Source organism: Nicotiana tabacum, chromosome 16 (genome assembly GCF_000715075.1).
Source record: "Nicotiana tabacum cultivar K326 chromosome 16, ASM71507v2, whole genome shotgun sequence".
Lineage (NCBI taxonomy): Eukaryota > Viridiplantae > Streptophyta > Magnoliopsida > Solanales > Solanaceae > Nicotiana > Nicotiana tabacum.
Genome location: NC_134095.1, coordinates 137,047,690 through 137,075,384, shown reverse-complemented (window position 1 = coordinate 137,075,384; position 27,695 = coordinate 137,047,690). Strand labels below are relative to the sequence as shown.

The 27,695-nt window shown below is 33.3% G+C and overlaps 3 protein-coding genes across 6 annotated transcripts; 1 reads left to right on the top strand and 2 right to left on the bottom strand.

Moving 5' to 3' along the window:
* The first annotated feature begins 1,214 nt into the window (after positions 1 to 1,214).
* On the top strand, positions 1,215 to 9,828 carry LOC107764871 (mitogen-activated protein kinase 9-like). The gene is made up of 12 exons (XM_075233375.1): positions 1,215 to 1,387; positions 1,941 to 2,000; positions 3,036 to 3,444; positions 3,542 to 3,669; positions 3,948 to 4,007; positions 5,798 to 5,947; positions 6,044 to 6,199; positions 6,290 to 6,427; positions 6,521 to 6,594; positions 8,288 to 8,386; positions 8,476 to 8,791; positions 9,600 to 9,828. The coding sequence occupies exons 2-12, from the start codon at positions 1,998 to 2,000 to the stop codon at positions 9,669 to 9,671; spliced, it is 1,605 nt and encodes a 534-aa protein (XP_075089476.1). The 5' UTR covers positions 1,215 to 1,387; positions 1,941 to 1,997; the 3' UTR covers positions 9,672 to 9,828.
* Positions 9,829 to 13,208: 3,380 nt separating this feature from the next.
* LOC107764873 (uncharacterized) lies at positions 13,209 to 15,901 on the bottom strand. Its single transcript, XM_075232480.1, has 7 exons — positions 15,312 to 15,901; positions 15,158 to 15,210; positions 14,650 to 14,744; positions 14,452 to 14,504; positions 14,183 to 14,246; positions 13,667 to 13,770; positions 13,209 to 13,555 (listed from the first exon to the last, which is right to left on the bottom strand). The coding sequence occupies exons 1-6, from the start codon at positions 15,335 to 15,337 to the stop codon at positions 13,705 to 13,707; spliced, it is 357 nt and encodes a 118-aa protein (XP_075088581.1). The 5' UTR covers positions 15,338 to 15,901; the 3' UTR covers positions 13,209 to 13,555; positions 13,667 to 13,704.
* Positions 15,902 to 18,528: 2,627 nt separating this feature from the next.
* LOC107764869 (uncharacterized) lies at positions 18,529 to 23,608 on the bottom strand. Of its 4 annotated transcripts, none has more exons than XM_016583454.2 (6): positions 23,284 to 23,608; positions 21,421 to 21,519; positions 20,074 to 20,216; positions 19,717 to 19,798; positions 19,446 to 19,562; positions 18,529 to 18,839 (listed from the first exon to the last, which is right to left on the bottom strand). In XM_016583454.2, exons 3-6 carry the CDS (start codon positions 20,193 to 20,195, stop codon positions 18,789 to 18,791), a joined length of 372 nt encoding a protein of 123 aa, XP_016438940.1. In that variant the 5' UTR covers positions 20,196 to 20,216; positions 21,421 to 21,519; positions 23,284 to 23,608; the 3' UTR covers positions 18,529 to 18,788. The 4 variants fall into 4 exon arrangements, with proteins under 4 accessions (XP_016438940.1, XP_016438939.1, XP_016438938.1 ...); XM_016583453.2 differs by having other exon boundaries at positions 20,074 to 20,227; positions 23,284 to 23,420; XM_016583452.2 differs by lacking the exon at positions 21,421 to 21,519 and having other exon boundaries at positions 20,074 to 20,227; positions 23,284 to 23,556.
* Positions 23,609 to 27,695: the final 4,087 nt, after the last annotated feature.

Below are 27,695 nucleotides of genomic sequence, written 5' to 3'. Positions count from 1 at the left end.
TTTAATAACCGTGGTGTTCGTACCTTGACTAATTCCTCGGCATACCTGTCGCGTCCCACCATTAACAGATACAAGATAACTTTATCCACCAAGACTTAAACAGATGAAAAGAAATAACCTACTCCCTCCGGTCCACAATGAGTGATTTTTTCGCCTTTTTTTTGTGGTCCAAAATAAGCGATTTTTCTAGATTTTAAGAATGAATTAATTATTTTTTTTCTACATTGCCTTTAGAGTAAATAGTATTGAAGTATGTGTTAGGAGTGTTTATGTGAAGAGATAAAAAGGTTATTATGGTCAATTTCATTGCTAATTAATGTTAAAAGGTGAATTTTTTAATCTGCGTGAAAATAACCAAAAAATCACTTATTGTGAATCGGAGGGAGTAATATTTTTTGCTTTTGCTGGAATTTGAACGTAAGAGCTTATGATTCTCACCTATTTTATTGACTAAAAATAAGACACACGATCTATAATATAAAATGGGCATTTTTTTCTTCATAAATTAGGATAATTCTACATTTTAATTTTAACCTTGACTCTCTTGAAAAACTTTAACATAAGAGTTTTCGAAAAGAGCGTCTTTGTCATTTTAGTGTTTTATCTCGAAATTAATAATTCCAAAATATTATCTCACATTGAACATCTTATAAAAACAATACCTCAATTAAGGATCATTTGGTTACGGGACAAGAATTATGGGGTAAAATATGAGATTATACTTATCTAGTATTTAGTTATGGGTATTAACTAATGGTAGAAACTTTTTTATACAAAACTGGTGGATTAGCTTATCCCATATAGAATGTAAAATAGCTAATCCATGAAATATTCTCAGGATAACTTTGTCTATCCCACAATTGAATCAAACGACCTCTTATCGTATAAATAATTCTAAAATTAATACGTATTTTATTACGGAAGTTATATCCTTTATCCGTTCAACCAAAACATCACTACGTATTTATATGCTGGATTGGATGGCGAACGATGTATGTACGCCCATTTCGTTGTTTATTTCTCCCTATGTTTTTCTTATTTATTTAAATCTAAACATCTCTGTCCCCACTCTAAAGCCCATTTCTTTATTTATTTTCTTTAAAAAAAACAGCTAGTGGGAAAGATTTTTGATAAAGACAGCTGACATATTCAATCTTGGCTTTTTCTTCAACTTTTATTTTTATTATATTTAATCAACTTGCCATAAATATAAAGCGTTTTCAACTGGGGTTGGTTTTACCTGTTCATTTCTGGAGACTTTGTACCTTTTCCTGGAATTATAAGTAATACATATATAATAATTGTCAATCCCTTAAAGCTTGGAACTTGGAAAAGGAGTATCAAATTAATAAGCTGTTTTCCCTCTCTTTAGAGACCCATTATTGAGGTGAATTCTTTCATTCAAGATCTAATCTTTTGTTTGTTTTTGCTTGTTAATTTTGTTGTGTTTTTATATATAGTTTTTTACATTAGAATTACTTGTTCATTTTGTATGCAGTTGGATGATTTATAGAGGTATTCTTTGATTCATGATTCTAGTTTTATTTTCTTGTTGACTATACTCTGAATATTTGGAATGTGGTTGAATAGAATATGAATGTTTATGGTTGGCGTTTTTGCTCATTAAAAAGATTAATTAGCTGATATTTAGAGATATCTGTTGTATTAGTACTTAGCCGAGTTTCTATCGGAAACAGTCTCTCTGCCCTTCCAGGATAGGGCTAAGGCGGGGTAATGCGGCGTATATCCTACCCTCCCCAAACTTCACTTGTGGGATTACACTTTGTTGTTGTTGTTGTTACTGGGATTACACTTTGTTGTTGTTGTCGTTGTTGTTGTTGTTGTTGTTGTTGTTGTACTCAGGGTTTTTAATCAGTGAGTAATTAGCAACTGGAGTACTTAATTGTTATTTAGTTCTAATTTCATTTGATGCATTGCAGGTCTTGAAAGTGGTTTAAACAGCATCCATCTTCTTTACAAGTCTAAGTACCAAAAAAATGGTAAATTTTCTTATTCTTCTTCGTCATCATTTAATTTATCTTTCTTTTTCATAGTTGGTTGGGGGGTGGGGGTGGTAAAGCGAGCAATTCCCCTGAGGGCGTTCAAGATTTAATATATTTGTGTAAAAAGTAATATTTGACATATATATGCATAGTATAGTATTCCGGCGAAGGGTGTTCGACTGACCACCCTAGAGAACCTTGGGGGGTTAAAGCGAGCAATTCCCCTGAGGGCGTTCAAGATTTAATATATTTGTGTAAAAAGTAATATTTGACATATATATACTTAGGATCCATGTCATATCCTTAACTTCTATCTGTTTCATGTACTTTTTGTGACACAGTGTTAAGAATGTTCAGTAAAATTATATTTGTTGCACTGGAATATGTTGTTTAATGTGCGGGATAGAGCTTGGCATTTAGACCATAGTTGCAAGAGGAAAAGAGAAGATTTCACTCCAGATTTATATTTTAAAGTTATTCAAAAAATGTGGGATATTGATATCCTTCTGCATCTTTTATGGACCTTGCCAGTTTGTCTAAAGAGGAATTCTAATCTAAGTTACTCACCTGTGTCGACACAACAATGGGTGTGGGTGTAGGATCCGTACTGGAACTGGTCAACTGATTTATGGTACTTTGACCAAAATTGATGGAGAAATTCCGGAGATATAAAATGATTTCTCAAATCAAAACAAAAGCTGCAGTGAAAGTGAAGTAGATGGAACAGCTTGTATATAGAAATTTTTTTGTCAATCCTTTTTCTTTTATCTCCTTCTCGGATTCTCCTCTTAATCAATATTTTCTTCTTCTCCGAATATCTTGTAAGTTTTTCCCCTAATGCCCCATAACTTTGACATATTTTTATAACTCTATTTTTAGATATTTGAATAATTTTTAGCCGAATCCCTGCACCCGTACCTCGAATCTTAAAATTTAAGCCATGAAGGATCCGACTTCTACATCTGCACCCGTATTGGATACTCGACCCGAGTCCGAGCACATAGATTCTAATAGTATCTCATAAATCTGCAGGTGATGGATTTCAAAGAATTCTTCACTGAATATGGTGAAGCCCATCAATATGAAATCCAAGAGGTTGTTGGAAAGGGAAGCTATGGCGTTGTTGCAGCAGCAATTGATACTCATACCGGAGAAAAGGTAGCAATAAAGAAGATTAATGATGTTTTTGAGCATGCTTCGGAAGCCACCCGCATCCTTAGAGAAATAAAGCTACTTCGGTTGCTTCGGCATCCAGATATTGTAGAAATAAAGCATATATTGTTGCCTCCATGTCCGAGGGAATTCAAGGATATATATGTTGTCTTTGAGTTGATGGAATGTGACCTTCAACATGTAATTAAAGCAAATGACAGTCTCACTCCTGAACATTATCAATTCTTTATGTATCAGCTTCTTCGAGGTTTAAAGTATATGCATACAGGTTGCGATTTTCTCTTTCTGTTTTCTGGTAAATTGAAGACCTTTTCTGTTTTTACATACATTATGATGACTCATTCTCACATTTGTTGATTTAACAGCAAACGTGTTCCATCGAGATTTGAAGCCAAAGAACATTCTAGCAAATGCAGATTGCAAGCTGAAAATTTGTGATTTTGGGCTTGCTCGGGTATCACTTGGCGATACCCCATCTGCTGTTTTCTGGACTGTATGCTTCATCTCTCTACTTCTAAATTTTTCTTGGTCTATCTTTATTACAAATAGCCACTAAAAATATCTCAAGGCTGTCAGTGAACGTGAAGTGTTACGTTAGTATACCTGCGATTGATGCCTGATTCTTTGTGCTTTCAAAGATGAAATGGTCTTCTCTCTTCTATTCAGTACTTCACTATAGTATGGAAAATTATATACTAACATAATTCTTTAAGTTGTTAATTTGTTACCCCTGTAATTCCAAGTAAAATGCTTCATGCTTTTTCTCTAAAGGACTACGTGGCAACTCGTTGGTATCGTGCTCCAGAACTTTGTGGTTCCTTTTTCTCCAAAGTAAGTATGATTTTATACAGGTAAATATGCATGTTTCTATACATTTATTTGTCACTCTGTATACATCTGATTGCTACAGGTGCGTGTTCGTGCTCTCATGTTAAAATTGGAAACTTGAATTTCATATTGTGAAACTTCTTTAGTTAGCATGGGATTTTACTTTTCAATATTCGTTCATCTAATGAATTAGTGTCATTGTTCTTTAGCTTCCTCATTTCTTGTTTGCAATCTTCATTTTTAAGTGTGTGCTCTATATCAAGTCAGTTTGAGAGTGAGTGATCAGCTAATATTTGAAATTGATGCATCAAGATGTCATACCATTGTAGAAATCCTTTTCAACTGCTTAGGGAAAATTACTTTTATCCCATGCTTCCTCTTGCTCTATTTTCTGATGTTATACTTGATTTTATGTTCTCTAAGCAAAAAAGATGTTACCTAAAAATCTTGTGATATAGCAATTGCTTGTTGCAGAGAAATGTCTATCGTTAAGCTTCATAAAAAAAAAGAAATGTCTATCGTTAAGGAATAAGTATACATCTAATCTCCCTGTCCTTTACCATAGCGTGGGCCACTTTTGATTTGTAACTGCTGTTGAGAAACTGCTCACCACTTGATGTTTATAAAGATACTCTGTCTTCCCTTGACAAAGAACTCAAGAACGGTATTTTGGATGCTGTCTCAACAATTTGATCTCGAGTACTAGCGTCATCCTCTTCAATTCCAAAATGATATATATTTTATAGCTCATAACAGTAGATGTACGGCTGTAACTCCCTGATTATGAAGAAAGATATCCTCTCTCGTTTCTTTTTTCATTCACCTCAGAATAGCAAGTAAGTAGTTCTATTCTGTTCATTTTTATCTTTTCTGTAAACTGATGGGGGATGCAAGACCAGAGGTGGAGCCAGGGTTTTAACTTTATGGGTTTTGGATTTTAGAACGATGACTTCAAGTGCTAATAACTGGGTTCTAAATTGAATATTTGTACATAGTTGGCAGTGAAGTTCCCTGTTTCTACTTGTTGTTTTTGCTCATTTAAGGACATAGTAGTCCGATGGAAAATATCACATCATTGAAAGAAATAACAATCATACAGTAACACTATTAATTTAAGTGTGTCAAAATTTTGGGATCTCCCAAAACAGAAATTTTGTCAATGTAGGGAGAGGGGAAATAGGAAGCTAGGCTCATTGGAAAGTTTGACCTTGGGAGATTGGAGTAAAAATATCCTCTCTTATATGCTTTTCTGTGTTTTTGAGAAGTTTGTCCTTACGGGCAAAGGGAGAAGATTAGTTTTATGAAAACTGTACTAGTGAGATGGCACACTTGACACGATTTAATGAATGCCCGATATTTGAGCAGAATAATCTGTGCACGAGAGTGAGAGAGGGTGTGTGTGTGTTGGTTTATTTTTTTTTGTTTGGGTGGTGGTGGGGTTGGTGGTGGTGGTGGTGGTGGGGGGGGGGGGGTTGGAGCTAGTTATTGTGCATATTCCATGAACCTTCAAGGACTTTTTCTCCTAATCTTGGATGAGTTTTCAACAGTTTTCAGTTTCTATGGTATCCTTGTCATAAGTGGAAAAAAGAGAAGTGCAAGAATGTTAGATAAACTTCTGCTTAATAAAGTTAGACTGTGCCAATGAGCATTAGGTTTGGTACTCTAATCTGAACTTAGCATATGCCTAAGGAGATGGTGTGTACGCCATCAGTGTGTCTCACTTGTGGTAACTTTATTATGCAAATGATCTTCAGAAATTTGTACAAATTCTAAAACAAAAGGCTTAATTGCAGTACACCCCAGCAGTTGATATCTGGAGTCTAGGATGTATATTTGCAGAAATGCTTACAGGAAAACCATTATTTCCGGGAAAGAATGCGGTTCACCAATTGGATGTCATAACTGATTTGCTTGGTTCGCCGTCGACTGAAGCCATTTCAAGGGTTTGTTCTTTCTATCCATCTGTTACAATTGATAAACATATTATCTAGTAACAAATCTTGAATATATCTTGTTTCCAATTTTCCTGATATCTGCAGATTAAAAATGAAAAGGCAAGGAGATATTTAAGCAGCATGAAGAGGAAGGCACCTATTTCTCTGTCAGAGAAATTCCCGCACATTGATCCACTAGCTCTAAGGTTACTTGAGCGTTTGATTGCATTCGATCCCAAAGATCGCCCTTCTGCTGAAGAGGTAGGATGTAACAGTGTCATTAGGCATTTGTTTTTAGTTTGTAATATAACTTATCTTGTACTAATACTAGCAATTCATTAATCCCCTCAGGCGCTAGCACATCCATATTTCCGTGGTTTGGCAAACAAGGAACAGGAACCATCATCGCAGACTATTTCAAAATTTGAATTCGACTTTGATCGAAGAAAACTTGGAAAAGAGGATATTAGAGAGCTCATCTACCGGGAGGTATGTGCCTTAACAACCAATCTCATCCTCTCTTGACCTTCATTTTGCACTTTGTTCTACTACTTACAGTGTGCATTGTTCTCAACTGCGCAGATTCTGGAATATCACCCTCAGATGCTGAAGGAGTATCTTCATGGCAATGATCACACTCACTTTATGTATCCAAGGTACTGCAAACTTTTTTCTCTAAGTAGTATATACAATTTCTAGCAAGCTATGGCTCAAACACCATTTTCTCTGATGATCTAACTCATTTCACCATAGTCTTGGTGAAATATGTCCTCCCCCCCCCCCCCAAAAAAAAAAAAAAAAAAACACCTGTATGCTATCATACATTAACGAGAAATTCATGATCCGTGTATTGTTCTTCCAATAAATACTTAGTTGAACCTTTTAGGATGAGGACTGGCAGCCCTATAGTAGTCGAAGTCATAGACCTCTGTCAATGATTCTACTTTCATATCCTTCAGTCTACATCATTGCGTACTAATGTTCTCATACAAAATTTATTCTTCATTTACAAACTTAACATATTTTTCTTACATTGGCACTTCATTTCCATCTGATGCTTGACGCATATAATCTAATATATCTGTAATGGATACTTCATGGTGATACGAAAGGAGAAATCTGCTGCTAATGAGAGTTACAAGTGTTTCTAGTTTCTGATATCATTCAACACACGTGTTGACTTTTTATTTTGATCGGTAGACGTAATGGACTTATAGAATAATTGTGGCTTGTGATAGAAAAATATTCAGTGTGTTGAATGAATGGATAATAATGTCATTGGAGTAAAATGAAGTTATTAGAATACTGCTTGCACATAATTAAAAGTACTGGATACTGATGGAGTTATCACTTACGCAAATTGCGGTTAAGATGTGATCTATTCCCCTTACATATCCAATGAATTTCCATGTCTGCATGTGATATAGGCCATAGGCCGTGGATTCATGCTTGAAACTGTGTATTTTTTTCATTTTTTAATATTGGTAGTTTCAGCTACCATAGTATCTGCCATCTACTGCTATATCTACAAATTGATTGTGCATTTTGAAGCTTCACGAAACACGAAGTTTGGGAATGAATCCCAAATTCGTTCACTCCTTGGATCCAAAGCATATAAATAATACATATCTTTTCCTATTAGGGGTGCATATTAGATTAGCACCCTTTTCTATTATCAACGTCATTTAATCATATCTGCATACCTTGTATGCATGTAAAAACTGTCACTTAAGTTGTTGTACCTTTACTCGAGTATAGTCTGAAACAGTTAGGACGACAATATACCGTGTAAGACTATTGCTTACCATTTTACGGTAATTTCTCCTAAAGATTTATACCAGTAAATATGATGATTCTATCTTAGTCGTGATCTAATATGGTGATTATACCTTAGTCAAAGATGACTGGTCATTTGGCAAGACCAATCAATTTGATAAGGAAATTGCTTTACTTTTGGAGGTAACAATAATGTTTGTCCGCTGACATTTGTAAAGCTGCTACATTTTTTTGGGGATTGGTATCATGATCTGACTTTTAATACTTAAACGGAGTGATGGACAAATCACGTAATTTGTTCACGCATCACTTAGTCTAGGGGAAAGGGTTAATCAAGTCTAACAAAGATAGTGAAGTGAATCGTTGATTTTACCTTCAGAATCATGGGACCTAAATCCTTCTCGAAAACAGGAATCACGGGACTTAAATATCTGAGGTTTCCTGTGCTTTCTCCTTTTGCTTGAAAGGCTTCTAACAATTCGCCTACTTTTGCTTCTGAAGTCCTCCCTGTTTCTGGTGAGTGCACTGCATTTCATATTGAATTATTAGCTAATTGAAAAACTACATTTTTAGTGGGGTTGATTGCTTCAAACAACAATTTGACCATCTCGAGGGACACAGTGGTAGAGGTGGAAGTATTCTCTTTCCAAGACGATATGCCTCCTTGCCCAGGTGAAATATCCTTGATGTTCTCTTCTGTTTTATATAGTAAATAGTTTAATGAATTTGTCTTACCTGAATAGCCTCATAATTATCTGCAGAGAACGAGTTTGTGCTTCGATAGATGAGGAAACCGATAAGAATGGTGATTTTGAAAGGCAAGTTGTAGCTGCTGTGGCTCATAGATGCCTTCCAAGCCCCCCGAGCTCCCCTAGGGTCAAGAAATTGGATGCTGCTAATACATTCGAAGGTCAAACTGAGACTAGCCATTGTGCACCAATGAAATTGGACACTGCTAATACAGTCGAAGGTCATAGGGAGACTGGCCATTGTACACCAAAGACTACCGAACGTTGCATGCTTAGAAGTTCTAGTATTAGTTTTTCCAAATGTGTTGGGGCCATATGGGATTGCGAGGTAAGTGTTTTCTGCTCTGTAGACTATAAAATTTCACAAATAATAATATCAATATCCGTTCAACTATGCCTCAATCTGAATTAAAAATTGGACTTCTAAGCCTGTATTGTAAATATGCAGTTACGAATAACTCAGCCAAAGTATAGGAATTAGACCTAACACGCTTCCAAATAGAAAAAAACTTTTAGCATTTTTCTTTGTTTGAACAAAAGAAAAATGCGAGCTCTTCATACCTGAACTTGAAAATTGATATTTGAAATGCTCCTATTTATTTTTTAACTTGTTAAATATCCTACTTGTCCCCTCTTTGTTCCCCTCTTCTCCTCCTTATGGGGCAGGATGAAGACTAGGCAGATGTATTAACATCTTGTGTACATTTTTTTTTCTTTGATAGTACTCCATCCTGTCCCAAGAAACAAATATTTGACGCTTTAAACAAAACGAGAAGCATGTATTACTTTTTTTGGTTCCAAATTCACACTTACTATTCTAATTAGTGTAGATTTAACTAAGTGAGGTGCTTAAGAGATAAATGATAGTTTAAGATAAGATCCAAAGAAGTCTATACCTGCAGATGAAAGAAGAGCTTCTACATAAGCATTTCTAAATATTCTTATGATTAAAGTTATTAAATGTCTTTCTTATTGTATATGCAAAAGCCTTAGAAGACAGATAATATGGACTGGAGGTAGTATTTTTCAGTCGTGTTTTGCTCATAAATTGCAAATATAGGAGAATAAAAGGTGCGCATGATAATAGGACACTGTAGAATTTGCTGCTTTTACCGTAATACCTGCATTTCCCTCAGGATACAACCTGCAAGCCATATCAAAATGGGATTAGTAGATCATCGAACAAGCCAGCAGCTTTGTATGCTTGAATATTTTAATTCTGGATGGACAAGTTTTTGCTATATTTTCTGGTAAGTGACACTGATTGTAATGCAATTGCGTATGTACTCCTTTAGAATCATGGTTGGTTGTAATGTGAACGGTAAACAGTTTAGCTATAACATGGTTACTACATAATTTGTTCGATCCCATTTGTTTTCTTTTCTGTAAGAACCTTTTCTTGTATTTTAATGCTGTGGTTCAGATGCAATGAGCATAACTAGTTGAGCTACTTTTATGATGTATGCTCACTTTTTCCCCCTTCTTTCTTCAGTTGAATGTTAACTTGTTCAGTATCATCTGTTTCTGAATTGAACTTCTCAGTCTTACAGAAACAGAAATTGGCTCTTTTGTCTAGTTCAAGCACTTAGTATCTAGCAATGTTCAATTAAAAGCTAACAGAAAAAAGGAGATGTTGGTCTTCAACTTCTGGTACCCTTTTCTGGGTTGGAAATTTCCCTTGATATTACTGATAGAATAATATATTACTTTTACTGTCATAATTTAGGTTTTTACTTTTGTAAATGTGGTTACCTAATTGTACAACAAGTTCTATTTCTATCTATATCTATATCTATATCTATATCTATACTCTATACTATATTAAAAGCACCAAGGCCCTTAGCGAAATGTCGTCTGCCTTTTTTACCCTTAAAAAATAGAGTTTACCCTGGTAAAATAGTCTTTTTGATTATTTTCCTAATATTTAGGAATAGTCATTTAATTAATTTCCTACTATTTAGGAATAGTTATTTAATTAATTCATACTTTTTAGGGATAGTCATTTTATTATTCTCTTTCTATTTGTAATATTTATTTTTTCAATTCCTTTCAACTCTAAAATTTCAGGCGCTTTCAATTTACACTAATAAAGTTTCCTTCACTTTCTACTCACTTTATACGTAGGAGTATATGTATGAAAGTTACGTTCAGTTTTAGGATTAGGAGGTTTTCAGTACTACTTTATTAGTATATGTAGGTGCTAAATTGGTTTTTAGTTAGTTTTGCATCTATATGTATAACGATACTATTGTAAAAAATTTCTATTATTTATGTTAATTCCAACAGGATATAAATTAAAGGATTTTTTCATAATTTTAATCAAATTATAAATGATGGACATTTTGGGTTAGAGCAAAATCTCATGTGCTTTCTTAGGATCTCATAGAAAGAATCCTCGACATTAACGGAAAAGAAGTCCTAGACATTAGGTATAACATTTCTTCAAAATAATAATAATTTAAAACATACTAAAACAAAAGATGAGCTAATAGTAAGAAATTGAATAAATTTTTTATTTTCTTCAACATTGAAAACAAATAATAAAGTGTTTGAACGAACTAATTAGCATACGAATCCAATTAAATTGTTTTCGAATTTTAAAATATGTTATATTAGTAAAATTATTTTTCACGAAACTCTTAGTATATATATATATAAAAAATTCTAGATTTTCAAAAGGAAGAAACAAGATATGTATTTTTATATTTAACATGAAAGATATTATAGTTACATTACATAGTTCAAACAAGATAAGAAATTTATATTAGGTAAAATTTAATTGATTTTAAAGTTCTAAATATTAGGAGTCCTACATTGTTCGGGTTTAGGAAATATATTTAATAAGGAAAAATTTATTTAATTTTCAAGTCCTAAATATTAAAAAATAATTAAATAAGAATTTTATTGCAAAATCTATTTTTTTAAAAGTAAAATAATTGATCAATATTTCACGCATGGGCTTAGTACTTTTATAATAATATAGATAGATTATAGATTTATAATCGGTTATAGAGTTAAGGCCAATTTTTTATATAATTTAATTATATTAGTAAAATAAAAAATAAAAATTGAGGTAAGTTTTGTGAAATATTTTATTTGATTATCCGGGCATATAATAACATGTCCATTACTCTTTAGTCAAATGCTCCTTCCAGAAAGTTTATGTACCAAAATATAAGTAACATTCTAATAAATATTATAATTAGAATAAATCATTTCAATATCTGTAATTATTATACTCTTTATCTCAACATCAAATTTTAGAAATAATACTAAATAATTGCACGTCAGATATACATAGTTATTTTAAAATTTTATACTTATTGAGATAGGGTATACGCACAAAGCGCGTACCCTAAAACTAGTACTATATTAAAAGCACGAAGTTCCTTAACTTTTTTACCTTTTAAATAGATTTTACATTGGACAAAATTATAATTTAAGTTAATTTTTTAATATTTGTGACTTTAAAATCAACTAAATTTTGATTATTAAATCTGGATTTTCAATCAGCTAAGTCCGATTAATAGTCCAAAGTGCAATCCTTGTGTTAATTCCAAGCTGTTGGGCAAATACATCCAACACTGTTTTCTTTGAATATCACTCGAGCACAGTGCCTGTAATATTGTATCATTTTGGCTAAATACATACTTAAGTACTTAACCAATTAACCTTGTTCCCAAATTCCTCTTACACACCTCTAAAATACGGGAATAATATTATGCACAACTTTTAAAAGTGTCTATTACACACCTCTTTTGCCATGTGTCACACTAGTGTATTACACATAAAAGAGATGCGTGAAAGCTAAAAAATTCATCTGAAATTAATTTTTTTTCCTCCCCCTTTTTTTAAACTATTTCCTTTTCAAATTAAAGAAAAAAATAACTCATGTCTTCTTCCCGACCCCAAACCCCACCCTAGTTTTGTCTACCCCTCCTGTTTCGTCTCCCCAACCCCATGACTAAGAAGAAAAAGAATAAGAAGAAGAACAAATGTGTTTATGCCACAATCAACAAAGCAAACTTTTGAAAGTTGGTATTTTTGGAGAGTTGACAAATTCATCCTAGAAAATGGTGGCTGCAATTTTTTGGTGTATTTGGAAAGAAGGGAACCGAAGATGTTTTGATGGCATATCAATATCAACTCCACTCTACTCCCTCAAGGTTGCGTGTTTAGTTAACTTATTTAGCTGGAACTATCTCATCCCTGTTAATAGTGCTGATACTTTTGTGGATTTCATTAGCTCCCTGATAGTAGCATAGGCTTTTGTAAATAGAGCTAATTATCCTATCTCTTTTGTATTCTTTGCATCTTCTTGATGCCCTTTAATGAAACTAATTTACTTCATCAAAAAAGCAAAAAAAAAAAAAAGAAAAAAGAAAAAAAAAAGAAGAAGAACAAATGAGTTATTGAGTCTTGTAAAAATTATCATTATTGACCTTTTGGAAAAACTTGAAAATTTAATCGGGTCTTGTTGATTTTGGTATTCCATGACCTAGAAAATTAGTTTGGATTCGTGATTATTGTTGAGTTAAAATTTGCTTAAAACATGCTGAAAAACTTTGGTGATTAATTTTGATAAAATTCAAAAAACACCATTAACAAGTATGAAGCTTTGGGTTTGAGCTTGAATCTGAAATTTGTTATAAAAATGGGCATTATAGCATGTCAATAACCTGTTATCTTTGTCAAGACAAACAGTACATACTTGAAAAAATCCAGAATTCTTAATATACCGTTGTTTTGCCACCGTGTTTGGTGAAGCCCTACATCCAGCAGCTGCCAGATGCAACTGAAAAATAAAGGGAGAAATAAAAAATAGGACTAGTACTAACGTACGTTAACTTCAACGTGCAATTAACCATCTCCTTCTTCTTTGTGGTTAAAACACACACACACACACACGTACGTACATACATCCATTATATATAAGAGTGTATGTATAGTCATCATAGGCCTGAGAGCTTAAGGAAGTTTTTCTTCTACAGTTACAAGCGTAAGAAAGTATTCAATGATAAATCCTGAGTAACAAGGTAGTGAACTGGTAGATCAGCAATCTTCATTCAAGAGCTAGATTGGCCAGAAGATCCTAAAAACAACAAGAATATCGTCTCAGTTAGTATTACTTCACCACTAAAACAGTTCATGACTCACTTCCTTCATATAAGAAACAAAATGCATGTTAAAGAATTAAACAAACCTGCATCAGAAGTTTTTGGATTAGGAAAAGAACTGTCTCTAGAGGGATTGACAGTTGGTTCTGTCTGCATATTTCTGGATTGGTTGGAAGTGCCTAACAGCAGACTATCCGTTAATTATTAGTTTGCCCATTAAACAGATAACAATATTAGTTGTACTTTACTTTCATAGATCACCAAAATCCAACATTGTTATAAAACGACGACAACAACAACAACAAGCTCAGTGTAATTCCACGACTGGGGTTTGGGGAGGGTAGTGTGTACGCAGACTTTACCCCTACCTTAAGAAGACAGAATGCCTATTTCCGATAGACAAGAATGTGTCTGTAGTTCAATCTTTAAAGTGGTATTTTTATGTTCAAATAAGTCTAGCTAGCTCAATATGTATTTACTCCATTGCAAATCAATATAGATTTTATTTTAATGTATTGGTGTGTCAAAATATACAAATTCTAATTGACTTCATATCAAGAGAAAAGGATTCTAAAATCAAAATGTAAAATATGCAAACAAACCTGCATCAGATTTTCTTGACATAGGACCATAGGAAGGTGCCACATTCTGCACAGTCTGTGTAGCCTAAAAATATTAACAACACTAGATTCAATTCACAATTATCTAAGTGGCAAAGCAGTCCGGTGCACTAAGCTCCCCGCTATGCGCGGGGTCCGGACCACAAAGGGTCTATTGTACGCAACCTTACCCTGCATTTCTGCAAGAGATTGCTTCCACAGCACAATTATCTAAGTGGAAACATGAAAATAACTTAAGATACATTAGATACCACAGTATTAGGACCATAGGAAGCCAGTTGTTAGGTGCGACATTCTGTATAGCCTGAAATTTTTTAACAACATTGCATCCATATCACAATTATCTAACATGAAAATAACTTAAGACATATTAAGAACATTGCATACAACTCAAAATAATCCAAGTGGAAATATGAAAATAATTTAAGAAATTTTTTCGCAAGTAATACCATAGCAGAGGATTCTTCTGGATGCCTAGTGCTGCCAGTTCGATAGACATTATGCCACCACACAGGCAGAAATCCCTCACGAGGATCATACATAACTGAAACAATATCCCCGATAATATTATTAATCATGATTCTATAGTTTAATTATCAAAATAAACATGTCGTTCCAAAAACATGATATTCTTGAGCGAGACCTCCATTCTAAATATATTTTAGGAAATTTCCAAGCAGTAATATGACAAACAAATTGTTACTGAAGGAAGAAGCAATTTAGTTGTGCATATCATTCTAAAACAATAATGGCCAAACTTTTCAAGAACATGTGCAGAAATTAAAGAAAATAACCTCAATTCATTTGCAAAACTAACAGGAAGAACATGATGTATCATATTGAGCAAACATATATGAGAAATTTCAAGAAACAGAACTCCCCCCATATTCAAGCAATTAAATTAAATAGCCAGTCTCCATTAAAGCAAATTCAAACTACTAACATTTATTGACTAACCAATATTTGGCTGATCAACATTAGCTTCAGTATTATGCATTCCCTTCTTATGTCTGAAAACCAAGAAAAGATCAGAAAACAGAGCAAGAAACTAACATTAATCCCAAATGAAGAGAAAAAAAAGAGTTAATGTGGAAAAAACGTATAAACTCACAGATTTTGTTTCTGTTCGTCGTCCATTATCACAGCAATGCCTTACTAAAAATGCGGAAAAGAGAGGAAGTGGGAGAGAATAAAGAGAAAACTGACTTTATGGGTATGTTCGTTTTGTAGAGAAGGAATATATTTAACTGACAAACTAACAAAGTTTTGGCGGTGATAACGGTATTTTGGAAAAAAGAAAAAAAAAAGGAGAGAAAAACAGAATGAATTAAATTAACTCGACATAAGCACTGCCCAGAATGTATAAGATATTACACAATCGACTTACTTGATTGGTAATTATATGTAAATCTTTTATAATATTAATTATAATTTAATAAAAATAATAACTAACATGCAATTACATATTAAAACTCACTAATAATTTAAAAGAATCTTTATGTTGTCAAAATTTCTTTTTGTCATCCTCCTATTAGTGGCTAGGGCTGTCTATGGGGAGGGGAGTACCCGGAATCCGATTCGTACCGGTATCAGTCCGTCCTGGTCGATTGGAGGATAGGGGTGGGGGATTTAGGCAAAGGGAACGGGGAATGTGAGGTACCGGAAAAAGTACCAGTAAAACCGGTCTGGTTGGTACCCTTAAGGTACCGCATCGGTACCAAACCGGTACCTAGAATGTTTTCATTATATTTTAAATGTAGCCGTTTTTTACCGTTTGCCAACGATTATTTTTAAAAAATAGTCGTTGGCAATAACCAAAAACGACTATTTTTGCCTCCCCAACCTCCTAACACCCCCAACCCCCTAATTTATATTTTTAACCCGAAACTTTACTAAATATACCTTTGACCTATTTTAAAACTATAAATATCCCATTTCATTTTTTTAATTTTCACACAAAACTCTCCTATCTCTCTAATTCTCTATCTCTCTGTCTCTCTAATTGCAATTAACATTCTAGCTTTATTTTGCATTTATTTTGTTATAAGTGTTGTTATTTTAATTATTTATTAGTAAAAATGGCTTCTAAACTGGTAAAAAAAGTGTTTAATAGATTGACTGAGGGTAATACTAAGGAGGGGGGGTCCCGGTTTTGAAGCAAATCCTTATCAGTTTGGGTTTATTGAAACGTATATTTCTATTTTTGAAGGTTTTCCTAGAACAACTGTTAGAAATGATGTTTGCAATGATGAAGGAAATGAAGACTTGCTGAAATATTGGATTAAAGCGGAGAGAAGAAACTTTGGCCTTCCAAAAATAATTCAAGAAGACGATGATGCCTATAATGAAATATTATCTACCGGACACAACGAGGACATAGAAGAATAAGTGCTATCAATTTCAAGTGAAAAATCATTAAAATTATTGAAAATTCCGTAAACCATTCAAAAGAAATATGTAATTTTATTTTTATAAATATTGAAATACAAATAAATACTTATCACTTGTATTAGAAATCTAATATTTCTATTGCATTAAATAAAATAAAAGGAACTACATAGCCTTGAATTTTTTTCACCCCGTAAAGATGGTGTGTATTTAATTTTTTTTTTTAAATTTTAATTTAAAAGTATCCCTAAGTACCCTTACCATCCCCTTAAGTACCCTCCCCTAGGACCAATAGTAGTATTGGCATACAATTATTGTATATCACTTGAACCTCGGCATAAATGATCAAATTTAGTTAAGTTACTTAGATAACATTTATATTTAATTTATAGTGTACAAATATATAATGTGATCGTATATATCTTACCTAATACTGATTTTTTGGTGAAACCATTAAATTATCATCACATTTCAACTCCTACATTGGCTAATCAATTTTTTTAATGCTACTTGTGTTATGTAAAATGAGCTCAATGGACATATAGTTTTCAATTTATTATCCTGAGTAAATAAAACAGAGAACCACAATTCCTCAATAGCTTCCACGACAAATGCGAGAATTTTAAAACAAGAATATAAGACCACTTCCTTTAGTAATATAGCTTACTTAAAGTGATGAACTGTAGTAATCATGCATGGGATTTAAATCTTCGAGAACTAAAAAATTACATGTTTATGTATTTAGTATGACAGAAGTCATTTTCTTTCATAGAAAATATTTTTCATTTAAAATGGCAAATTGAATTCCCTCACTTACGGGGAAAGTTATTTTCCTTACAACTATAATTTTTAACTCCATATTACTTGCTTCAACTGACAATTGGACATTATTTTTACTTTTAGTTCTAAAATAATATTTCTCAATTTGCTAACCAAACATCAAAAAATATTTCGATGAGAAATGACTTTATATCATACCAAAGACTCTTTTAATGTCTTAATCCAATGTTTTCAAACAACGGTAGATTTTCACCTTCTACCACGTCCATGAGACTATTCCAGAAGTCACTGATAGGGCATCTCTTTTTTATGTTTCTATGACTTATTTTCTTGAATAGTTGGTCAAACTGAACCAGTTTATAGTGTAGATTCAGACCTTGATTAGTTCAAAGGTTTAGATAAAAAACGTCAGTCCAACATAACAAAATAGAGCATAGATTAATATATTTCTCCGTTTTTGAAATATTGTTAAAAGATAGAGTTTCCCACTCACATAACAAAGAATACAGAAGAGAACTATACTTGAGAAACATTGGATTCATAATTAATTAGGTGGAGTAAAGTCGCGACTCGCGAGGCTGCAGACTAACATCCTGCAGTAGGTTTTTCATGGTTAATAAAACAAAATTGGGAACTACGTCCAACTGTAACACCAAGTTTAACTCCACGGAAATGTCAGCCGAAGTACGGGTTTGGTCAAACCCAATAATTTTTGTCCAAACTCTATATATATTAAAAAATTCACTTAAAATATGTACAAAAATAAAATTCAGAACCCAATTACTAACACCTTATGTTGCTATCATAGAATTTAAAACTCATAAAGTTCAAATCCCGACCGCCTCTGATTCACTCTCTAACTTCAAGGAAACTACTGGGAGCTAGAATTGACTCTCTTGCTCTCGAAGAGAACTGAAGCTACGTACACTAAAGCTCAGACAGAGAAAACTTTGGATTGATGATATTGACCAGACGTTAAGGCCATATATATGTACATCGTTCAGTTGTAAAGACAAACACAACTTCTACAAACTTTAACCAAATAGACTTTAACATTGATACACTATAGGAATAACCACCCTCAATTTATAAAAGGAGCACAAATTGTGGAAGTTTCAATTACAAAAATGTTCGCTAATATGAATTTTTATTTAAGAGTATTTATTCAAATACTCCCACTCCCCACTCATCATATTGATTTGAAATAAGCTTACACTAAGAGGTTAGTATAACATTTTCAGCATCGTTGGATTGTATAAAATGTGTTCCGTAAAGCCAATAAATGTCAGGACGTAAGAAGTTACTAACAAAGCCGCAGCTGCATAAATTTACTTCTAGCATTGATTTAAGGTTGCTCAAGATGTAGATGAGAGGTGTTGACTCGTCAGTAAAGGAGGTGTTTGCTGCTATTGCGCTCTCGTTAGCCACTTCCATCTAGCTGTCCATGAGAAACGAGGTGTGCCATGTATTGCTGGACAATCATGCAAATGAAAAAAATAAGATTAGAGGATTAGTTCACGTCATTATGTAACTTCCTAGATTCCAATGTGGAATACATGACGAGCTATAAGGATTTTAGTCTATGACTACACTTAATGGGTCATCTTAGTGCATCTTCTTTTTAATTTGATAAGCCGGGATCATAAGTTTCATTCTCCTTTTCTTTATTTATGACAATGGTGTATGGATCAGCTTGCGTGCACCTCAATTATTTCACCGGGTACATGCTACCTCCCACCAGTACAGTAACTATGCACACAAAGGCTTAGGAAGAAGGGAAAAAATCACCAAGAATTTTTCCTCACCTATATCTTAAGAAATACAAAAGTGCGGGTTTCAAACATCCTAGACCTTATAGATATTAGCAGTTTGCAACACCCCTTCTCTAATGTCTTATAGAAATCTAGCACATGAACAATTTACATGCTGGAACTAGCAGCCTCAAAATAAGGGATTTTGCACTATGCATGAAAGGAAGAGACATTGCTATGGCATTAAGTATAAAATAAATAAGGCATCACAAACTAGTATAAAATGTAAATTTGGGAATAGCATAATTACGATATCATTAACTTACAGAATGATATGCATATGGTGATTTCCCTTGTCGTTCAAAATGTTTAGCCAGGACGCACCATTCGATTGGTCCCCATTCTTCCTCTTCAAAAACATTGCCCAATGCTGCTTTATATAACTAAGAATGAAAAAAGAAAAAACAAATTCCACAAAAATCAGTAATGAAACAGAAAGAGCTCCATGATAAGTGAAATTTTTCACATCATCATGAAATCTGACTTCTTCGGCCCGAATCGAGGAATCCCTTAGATATGATGCAAAACGACATAGACCTTAGCTGTGTCAGTAAGGAGCTCTGTTCCAGCCGGATAAGAAGCATAGAATTGGTCATCTCTTGAGTGCCCCGCTCTAGTCCTGCAATACCCAAAACCACATAGTGATTAGAAACAACATATCTCTGAGAACAGCTATGTGAACGCCAGAGGTTTGTACAAAGATGCTTTCAAGTCAAGTTATATCTTAGCATATTAATAAAGAAGATCTGCAAAAGATGATTATAACCAGCTATACAGGGTTACAATGATCAAAAGCTCAAACCTATTTACCACTTCCCTGAAAACCAGAAAGCTATGAGTTCAACTTCTTATTGCAATTAGATATAAGTAATAAGAAACTCATAAAACACTCACGTATTGTTGGTGTATGCATATGTGATGAGCGCAGTGAAACAATAGAATCCAGTATAGGACACAATTCTCCGGAACTTTTGGATCTTCAGAATCTCTTTCCATCCTTCATACAGCTGCCACATTTTTTATATTCAGGCGATGAGCTGGGAAATACCTTCAACAGAAAGAAGCTCAATGAATGTTACACTGAACACAGCCTACCCTTCTACCCATATTTATTAAGATTGGGAATTTAGGGTAGATTGATCTCAGAAGCAGTCTAAAGGATGTTATATTATGAAAAGAGAGCTATATAAACCATGAAGACACAACATGGCAAATAAAAAGACAAAACTATGAAGGATGAGCATGATAAACAATTGGTTTACTGAAGTAACAAGGTTTTATTATGAGTTAATTCATTGAAATTCTGATTTGCTTTGCAAGTTTAGTTCATGTTCAAAGTGGTGATTTAGCAAACAAGCTTGCCCGTAAGACCATAACCAAATCAGTCGAACAGATGCAGCTAAACAAACATATTGTACAGCATTCACGAAAAAGATACTCCGAACTGACTTTTTAGCTTTAACATCAAATTTGAAGGAAAGGAAGCATATATCATTTATATTGACAAGTAGTACTTCTTCCATCCAAAAAAGAGTAAAAGGTTCATCGTGGATTTTGACATTAGTTCGTTAATTTTTTTTTTTTTTTTTTTTTTTGGAAATAAAGTTTTTACAGTTAGAAACTACATTAAAGTTCAGTAGATTTTTATGTTCAAAAAACAAAGTCAGGCAACAAAATGTTTGGTATTTTAAATAGTAACTATATCATATAAAATGAATCATAGTGAGCATTACCTCTCAGTATATAGCCCCATCCCCCCCCCACCCCACCCCCAAAAAAAAAACAACACGCACATTTCATCGAACAGGTTGTGTGCATAAGTTCCAACAAAATATTCCAGTACATGAACTACGCGAGTGAGTAAGAGGATCAGTCTGTATCTGGACTACAGACGATTTTCCACTAGGTAGAAACAAAATGGGGAATACTAATATGGGTAACTGAGAACTATATGAATCAGACGGATAGAGTAAAAATTCACACAGAAATAACAGCGTGAGCTTCTCTAATTGCAAAAAAAAAAAAAAAAAAAAAAAAAATTGCTTTTTACTACCTTAACATCACTACGAAATGTCTAAAATTAACTTTCACAGATTTTCTTTTTCCCATTCTTTCAAGCTTGACATTGGGTTTTCCCATAGTTATCGAACAATCATAACTCGTGCGGTGAAAAAAAAAGGTGGAAATTGGGGATAAAAATAGCAATTACAGAACAAATGAGAAGGAGGATAGCAAACTTACGAATTTTCAGCCACTTCCCTGGTCAGCTTCTCTAGTTTGCTTTTCTTTTTACCTTTTTCTTTTTCTCTTAAACCTTTTGGATTGATTTTGACAAAATTCCTAAATGAGGAACCAATATTGAAAAAGGAAAATTCAGGCTCAACTTTTGAAAAATAGTAAACTATAAATAGAGTATTTTCTGTATTTATTCTATACACACATTTTTTTATACCTTTCTATGTTAAGAACACTATTTTTCTCATTTTACTATTTTTGGTATGTTATATATGTCGCGCCTGGTTTTCTTGCGAAATTAGGTTTCGACAAGTGACAACTCTCTAAATAGGATTAAAAGAGAAGAGTCGTCACCTAACGATTTTAAGGTGAGTTATGGAACCTATTTGCAAATAACTGTGATTTAACTAGTCAATGTCACCAAAGATCGGGTAAGGATTCAAGTTACCTCGAAAAAAAGGTGTTAGACACTCTTCAGGGTCCATAAATATGGTTCCTAGCCGAATTTTAAACTATGTGGGATTATTGAGTAATAGGCATGTGAATTAGTTAATTAATTAAGACTCATCTAACTGGCCTACATGATTGAACATACAAGTTAATGCCAGAATATTTAACTCAACTAAACGTTAAAGGAATAAGAAAGAAATGACTAAGTAATCGTAGAAAGAAGTTGACTTACACATAAGAAAGAAAAAATAGAAGAAGAGGCAAATTTCAACTTTCAAAACAATATCATTTGAATAAAGCCTATTTATCCCCGCCCAGTACAATTGCACAAAAATAGATAAATAAAGTGCGGCGAGGTTAATTAGTAGGGGGTCCTAAATTTTTAGGTCTAATGGATCAACTCCCGTGCAAAGCCTGCTAAGACGTTTATAGCCAAAAGTGTAATGGCTATTCGGGTAATTGTGTATCATCTCCAACTATCCTCATTACTATATTTAAGTTGTTAATCTAAGAGCGAACTAATTAATTATAAATCGCGTCTTAATTTAAAACTATTCGTCCCTTCCTATAGTTAAGTTGTTAAGGGCAGATTTTTCGAAATCCTTTTAAGCAAGAGTAAGGTAAGGAGATAAGTCTCTTTTAAGACCTAAAACATGGTTCCTAGTTGACAGAATGATTGAAAATATTCAGACGGATGAAAGAGTTAATAATCCTAAAGTAAGGTTCTCTAGCGCACAAAAATACGACACAAAAATAGAGTTAAGCATACGAAGGTTAAAAATACCCGGGCATTTAAACTTGGCATGCTTTCGATAGAATGTCGCACGACATTAAGCATAACCAAGTGCGAACAACACGCAAGAGCAAGTAAAAAGGGACGAAAATCATAGAAGAAAACCAGGGGCGGACCCAAGTGGTGAGAAGTGGGTTCAACTGAACCTGCTTCGTCAAAAAATAATACTGTGTATATGTATAAATTATGGCTAAAGCAAGGTAAATTTTGTATAGAAATTATTTTTGAACCCGCTTATACGGCTTATACCGCTTATGTTAGTTGCTTATGTTAGTTATGGACTTCTCCGACTGAACCAGCTTGCACAAAATACTGGGTCCGCCACTGAAGAAAACTAATCTATTCTAGCAAATGACTAGCACATAAAAGAATTGTAATGCATCGTTCACGAACTAACCAGTTGAAGAGCATATCAGTAATAGAATCAATCAGATGTTAATCTAATTCAATATAAGTGTTAGAGAAAACCCGCAAAATTAAGCTGTCACATAATTAGAGTAAGAATCTATGACATGAAAGCAAAGCTTTTGAATAGAAAAAAGTACAAGATCGAGATTTTGAAAAATCAAATTGATAGAACGGGAGCCAAATCAGTAAAAGAAAAGAGAAATTCTAGAAATACTTACCCACTTTGTGATACTTTTTTTGAACCTGGACTGATTCTTCCATGAAATTCGTCCCCAACTCTTCCGCCAAAATTCGTTCTTTAGAAAATAGTTTCTGATTTTGAGTGATTAGGGAAGAGATTGTGCTATGACACTTAGTAATAAAATGGTAAAACAATTAAGGAAAGAAAATAATAAATTTAAATAAGGAAATAAAGAGACTAATTATGAATTAGAGAAATGAAGGACAGGGAAAAATGGGTATTGTGGCGAGGAAGATAACGAGGAGGAAGATGGTGAACTGGTCTGGGGTTTTGGGATTAATCTAGAGAAAGGATTCTTGTTTGGAAAATACTGTCAAGGGCCGAATGGGTTATAGGGCTTAGTTTAGTCTACTGCTAAAACAAGTCATTTGCATCTATATTCGCTATTTGAGTCACGTTTTAACTTATGCCCGCTTTACAAAAAAAATTGCAAGCATACCTATTTTTTCGCTTAACTTCAGTATTCGGGGCTAAAGTAACAAAGACAATACTTCAGCATTCTAGTACACGGGACTGAAGTACCAAGTGTGCTGAAGTTTTTGTTTGTAATTGCTGAACTTAAGCATAGTAGCTGAAGTTTTGTTCTCTATTTGCTGAAGTTTTTGTTTGTAATTGCTGAAGTTTTTGTTTTTGTAACTGGCGAACTTCAGAGATGAAGTTTTTGTTTTGTAACTGGCGAACTTCAGCTCTAGAGCTGAAGTTTTTGTTTTGTAACTGGCGAATTTCAGTTCTAGAGGTGAAGTTTTTGTTTTGTAACTGGCGAACTTCAGCTCTAGAACTGAATTTTGTTTGTAACTAGCGAACTTCACCTCTAGAGCTGAAGTTTTTGTTTGTAACTGCCGAATCTAGAGCTGAAGTTTTTGTTTGTAACTGGCGAACTTAAGCCTTCTTAGAGTTAAAGTTTTAACTAACTTTCCATATGATTCGAACGTTGAAAGTATTCACAAATATGTTTTTCTTTTGGGTAATCCAATTCACATGCTGCCTGCAATGACTTCTACTTCCCTATCTGAGGCAAGCCTCAAGACTTCCTCTTGAAAAATAATCCCCAATTCCCACCACCGCCAAAAGAAAGAGGAGGGAAGGGAAGAGGGACACAACAAAAAGCTAGTGGAGCTTTGACGTAAATGGAACTGACACCATCTTGGCAACATGCTTAAAAAGCCAATTTAAACAGAAAAAGCAAAACAAACTCTACCTGATATAATCCTGTATCCACAACAATAATATCTAACTTTGAGGGCGGATATAACTCTGAGGAGGAGAAGGAGGAGGAGAAAGGGGGCTGAATTTATTTAAAAAGTGGGTATAAGTTGAAACTTTTTAAAAAACCTGTGCACTTTTTACACTAAAACCGGGAGAAATTCAAATATAGCCAGATTTATAAGTGGTAATTGAAAAATAGCTACAGTTTCAAAAGTAATCGAAATTTAGCCATTTTTCATCTAAAGATAAATCTGAATGAAAATAATGTTCAAAATCCGAAAAATATTCCATCACTGGAGTTAAGATTTTTTACATGTGAACTTCCAGCATAATAACTGGAGTTCCAGCATAATATGCTGGAAATTCATACACAAGTTCTCTAATCTCCAGTATATTATGTTGGAACTTTCCGTGTGCTGGAATTCCAACATAATATGATGGAAGTTCATACATAGTTGCACCAATCTCCAATATATTATGCTGGAACTTTCCGTATTGCAGTAATATAGTGACTATTTTTCAATGACTTTACAAATGCTGGTTATTTTTCAATTACAGTTCGAAAACTGGCTAGTCTGTACTATTTTCACAGTAAAACCGACTAAGAGCAGTAGATGGGTTTAATTAACAGAAAATGGGTTACCCAGATGAGAAAGCTATGAGCTACTATTTTAGTTAAGTGACCATAAATAATTTAAAAAAAAAACTAACTAATAAATAATAATTAAACAAAATATATAAAGTGAGAAATTATATATTTTTTAAATTATAAAATAAATGTTACTTTACATAAATTCTTGGACGGGTTAAAATAAATTGCAATGCCTTATGGTTTTCGAAAATTATTAATTAATGAATAAAATATGTAGTAAAATTTTTATAAACATAAAAAAATAAACTTATAATACTTGTAATAATAAAATGTTATAAGTATCACCATGACCTTTTAAAGTAAAAATAGTAGTTCAGTGGAATAAATTCAATGATAAAATTGGGTGTAAAATACATAGCTTTAGTGGAATAAATAAAATACATAGCTTGATGATGAAAAGGTTGGTTGGATGAGTTTTCTTTGGAGTGTTTTTCTTCTCTTCAATCTTGTTTTTCTTCTGCTTTCTTCTCCTTTTTATAGCTAAATTTTGGAACGAATTTGAAAACGGATTCCAAACTCTTCTGAAATCTATCTTGTCCAGCCTTGCAGGGTACTTCATTGGGCCCCATCTTCACATGGCTTGGTCGGAGATTCCTTCCATATTTGTAACTTTTTCTTCCACTCAAAATTTTAACTTGTCTTTTAGCAACAACTAACATTACCTCTTGTCACATCTTCTTTACTTTATGTCACTTGTCACTTTTGTCTTTTAGCACAGCTAGCATTTCTTCCTGTTACCTCTTCTTTTCTTGTTTTTCTCGTTGGTATGCTATCATTATTGCTCTGTATACCAGCCTTGTTTCTTTTGTCTTTGGTGCTCTTAACTGAGACTTTGTTTTAGGTGTCTAAATTATGTATAGCTATTGAATCGAAACTCATTTCTACTCATCTTCATATGGATCTTGAGCATCTTGATAATTTAGGTTGTCTTCATAGTTATCATCTTCTCCTGAACTTTGGGTTCTTTCTAGATTTGGACTTGGACTTGGATTCTTAACCATGTGTTTGTCTTGTTCTTCCTTTTCTTGAAAAAAGTTTTCTAATGTCTGTTTGATTATATTTTCTATTTTTTCATTTTTTTCTTTTTTGAAATTATACTATTCTTTTTTAACGCTTCTCCGTGTGTTAATGTTCTGGGTAGTCTTCTTCTTGATGAACCTTCATCTTCACTTTTTGACAAAGTGACAGCCATAAACGGATTTGATGTGTCTTTACCGGTTACCGTTTGAACCGGACTAGCTGTATCATTATCCAATACAGTGGATCTTGCTGCATTCATTGGGGAATGCACACTCTTCTCATCCATTTTTGTTTGAGATGGAGAACTCTATTTTGGACTGTTCATCTCTGTATCTTGTTGAGAAATAACTTGAGTCTGGGATAATACAAATCTCAACGCTTGTACCCTGTGTTCCAATACTTTTACCTGCTCCATAAGTTTTGTCTTCTCTTGTGCCAGGGTTTCGTTTGTCTGGTTTATTCGTTTAAAGGCTTCTTTCATTGATGAACAATGATCACATAATATTATCTTGTCATTATCTTTTCGGATGTTGTATTGAGGAGTTTTTTCTGTGTTTTGTCTGAGTGCTGGAGAGATATAGTAGTTTGGTCCTAGTATTCCTCTTGCATAATCTAATGCTTCAGTAAAATCATTAAAACCTTTGAAAAGTGGTTTTTCTATATCCTTAATAGAATCTAGTACTTCTAACCATGTCTGAAAAATACCATTTGTCTTACCATGTATAACCACATAATACTTAAATCTTTTGTCTTGGTTTTTATCTGTAAAATATTGTCCTAAGGCATTAAGAGACGCTATAAAATATTTAGTGTCTTTCTTATTATATGTTATCCATAAGTTATCAATTAAACACCGTTGAGGTCTGTCTATGACACATTCTGGTAGGACTCTAAATGACATGTTTGATGGTGAAAAAATATTAAATTATATTTTCCAAAATTTATTCTTTCCATATTGGTCTGTTCTCCAAAAGGATGTGGCTTAAAATGAAGATTACCTAATACTGTCTGCAAGTATCTGTCTGAGGGTGAGACTTGAATGTCCTTCCCTTTGTCTTCAGTCTTGGAAACTGTTGGTCTCATGTTGTACATGTAAAATACTTGTTTATTAATTGACAGTAATTTTAAGCCTACTTAACTGATCTGCTAAATTATTATCTTTTCCTTTAATATGTTCAAAAACCAGATTATATATTGATATAGTATCAGTAAAATTTAACCATCTTCTTCTACTACTGTTCTTTGCATTTATCTTCTGGTGAAATTTAACTATGGCTTCGCAATCAGTTCTAATTGTTACTTCTTGTTTATTTAATATATATAATTTAAAACTATTTAATCCGTAAATTACAGCTGATATCTCTGCATCTATACTACTCATATTTCCTTTTTCTTTATATTTACCACTTTGATAAAGCACATTTTTTTATGTGCTCTTATCACTATATTTATTTGGTTTTGCTTTTAGAACTGCTCCCCATCCTTCAAAACTACCGTCTATTTCTATTATC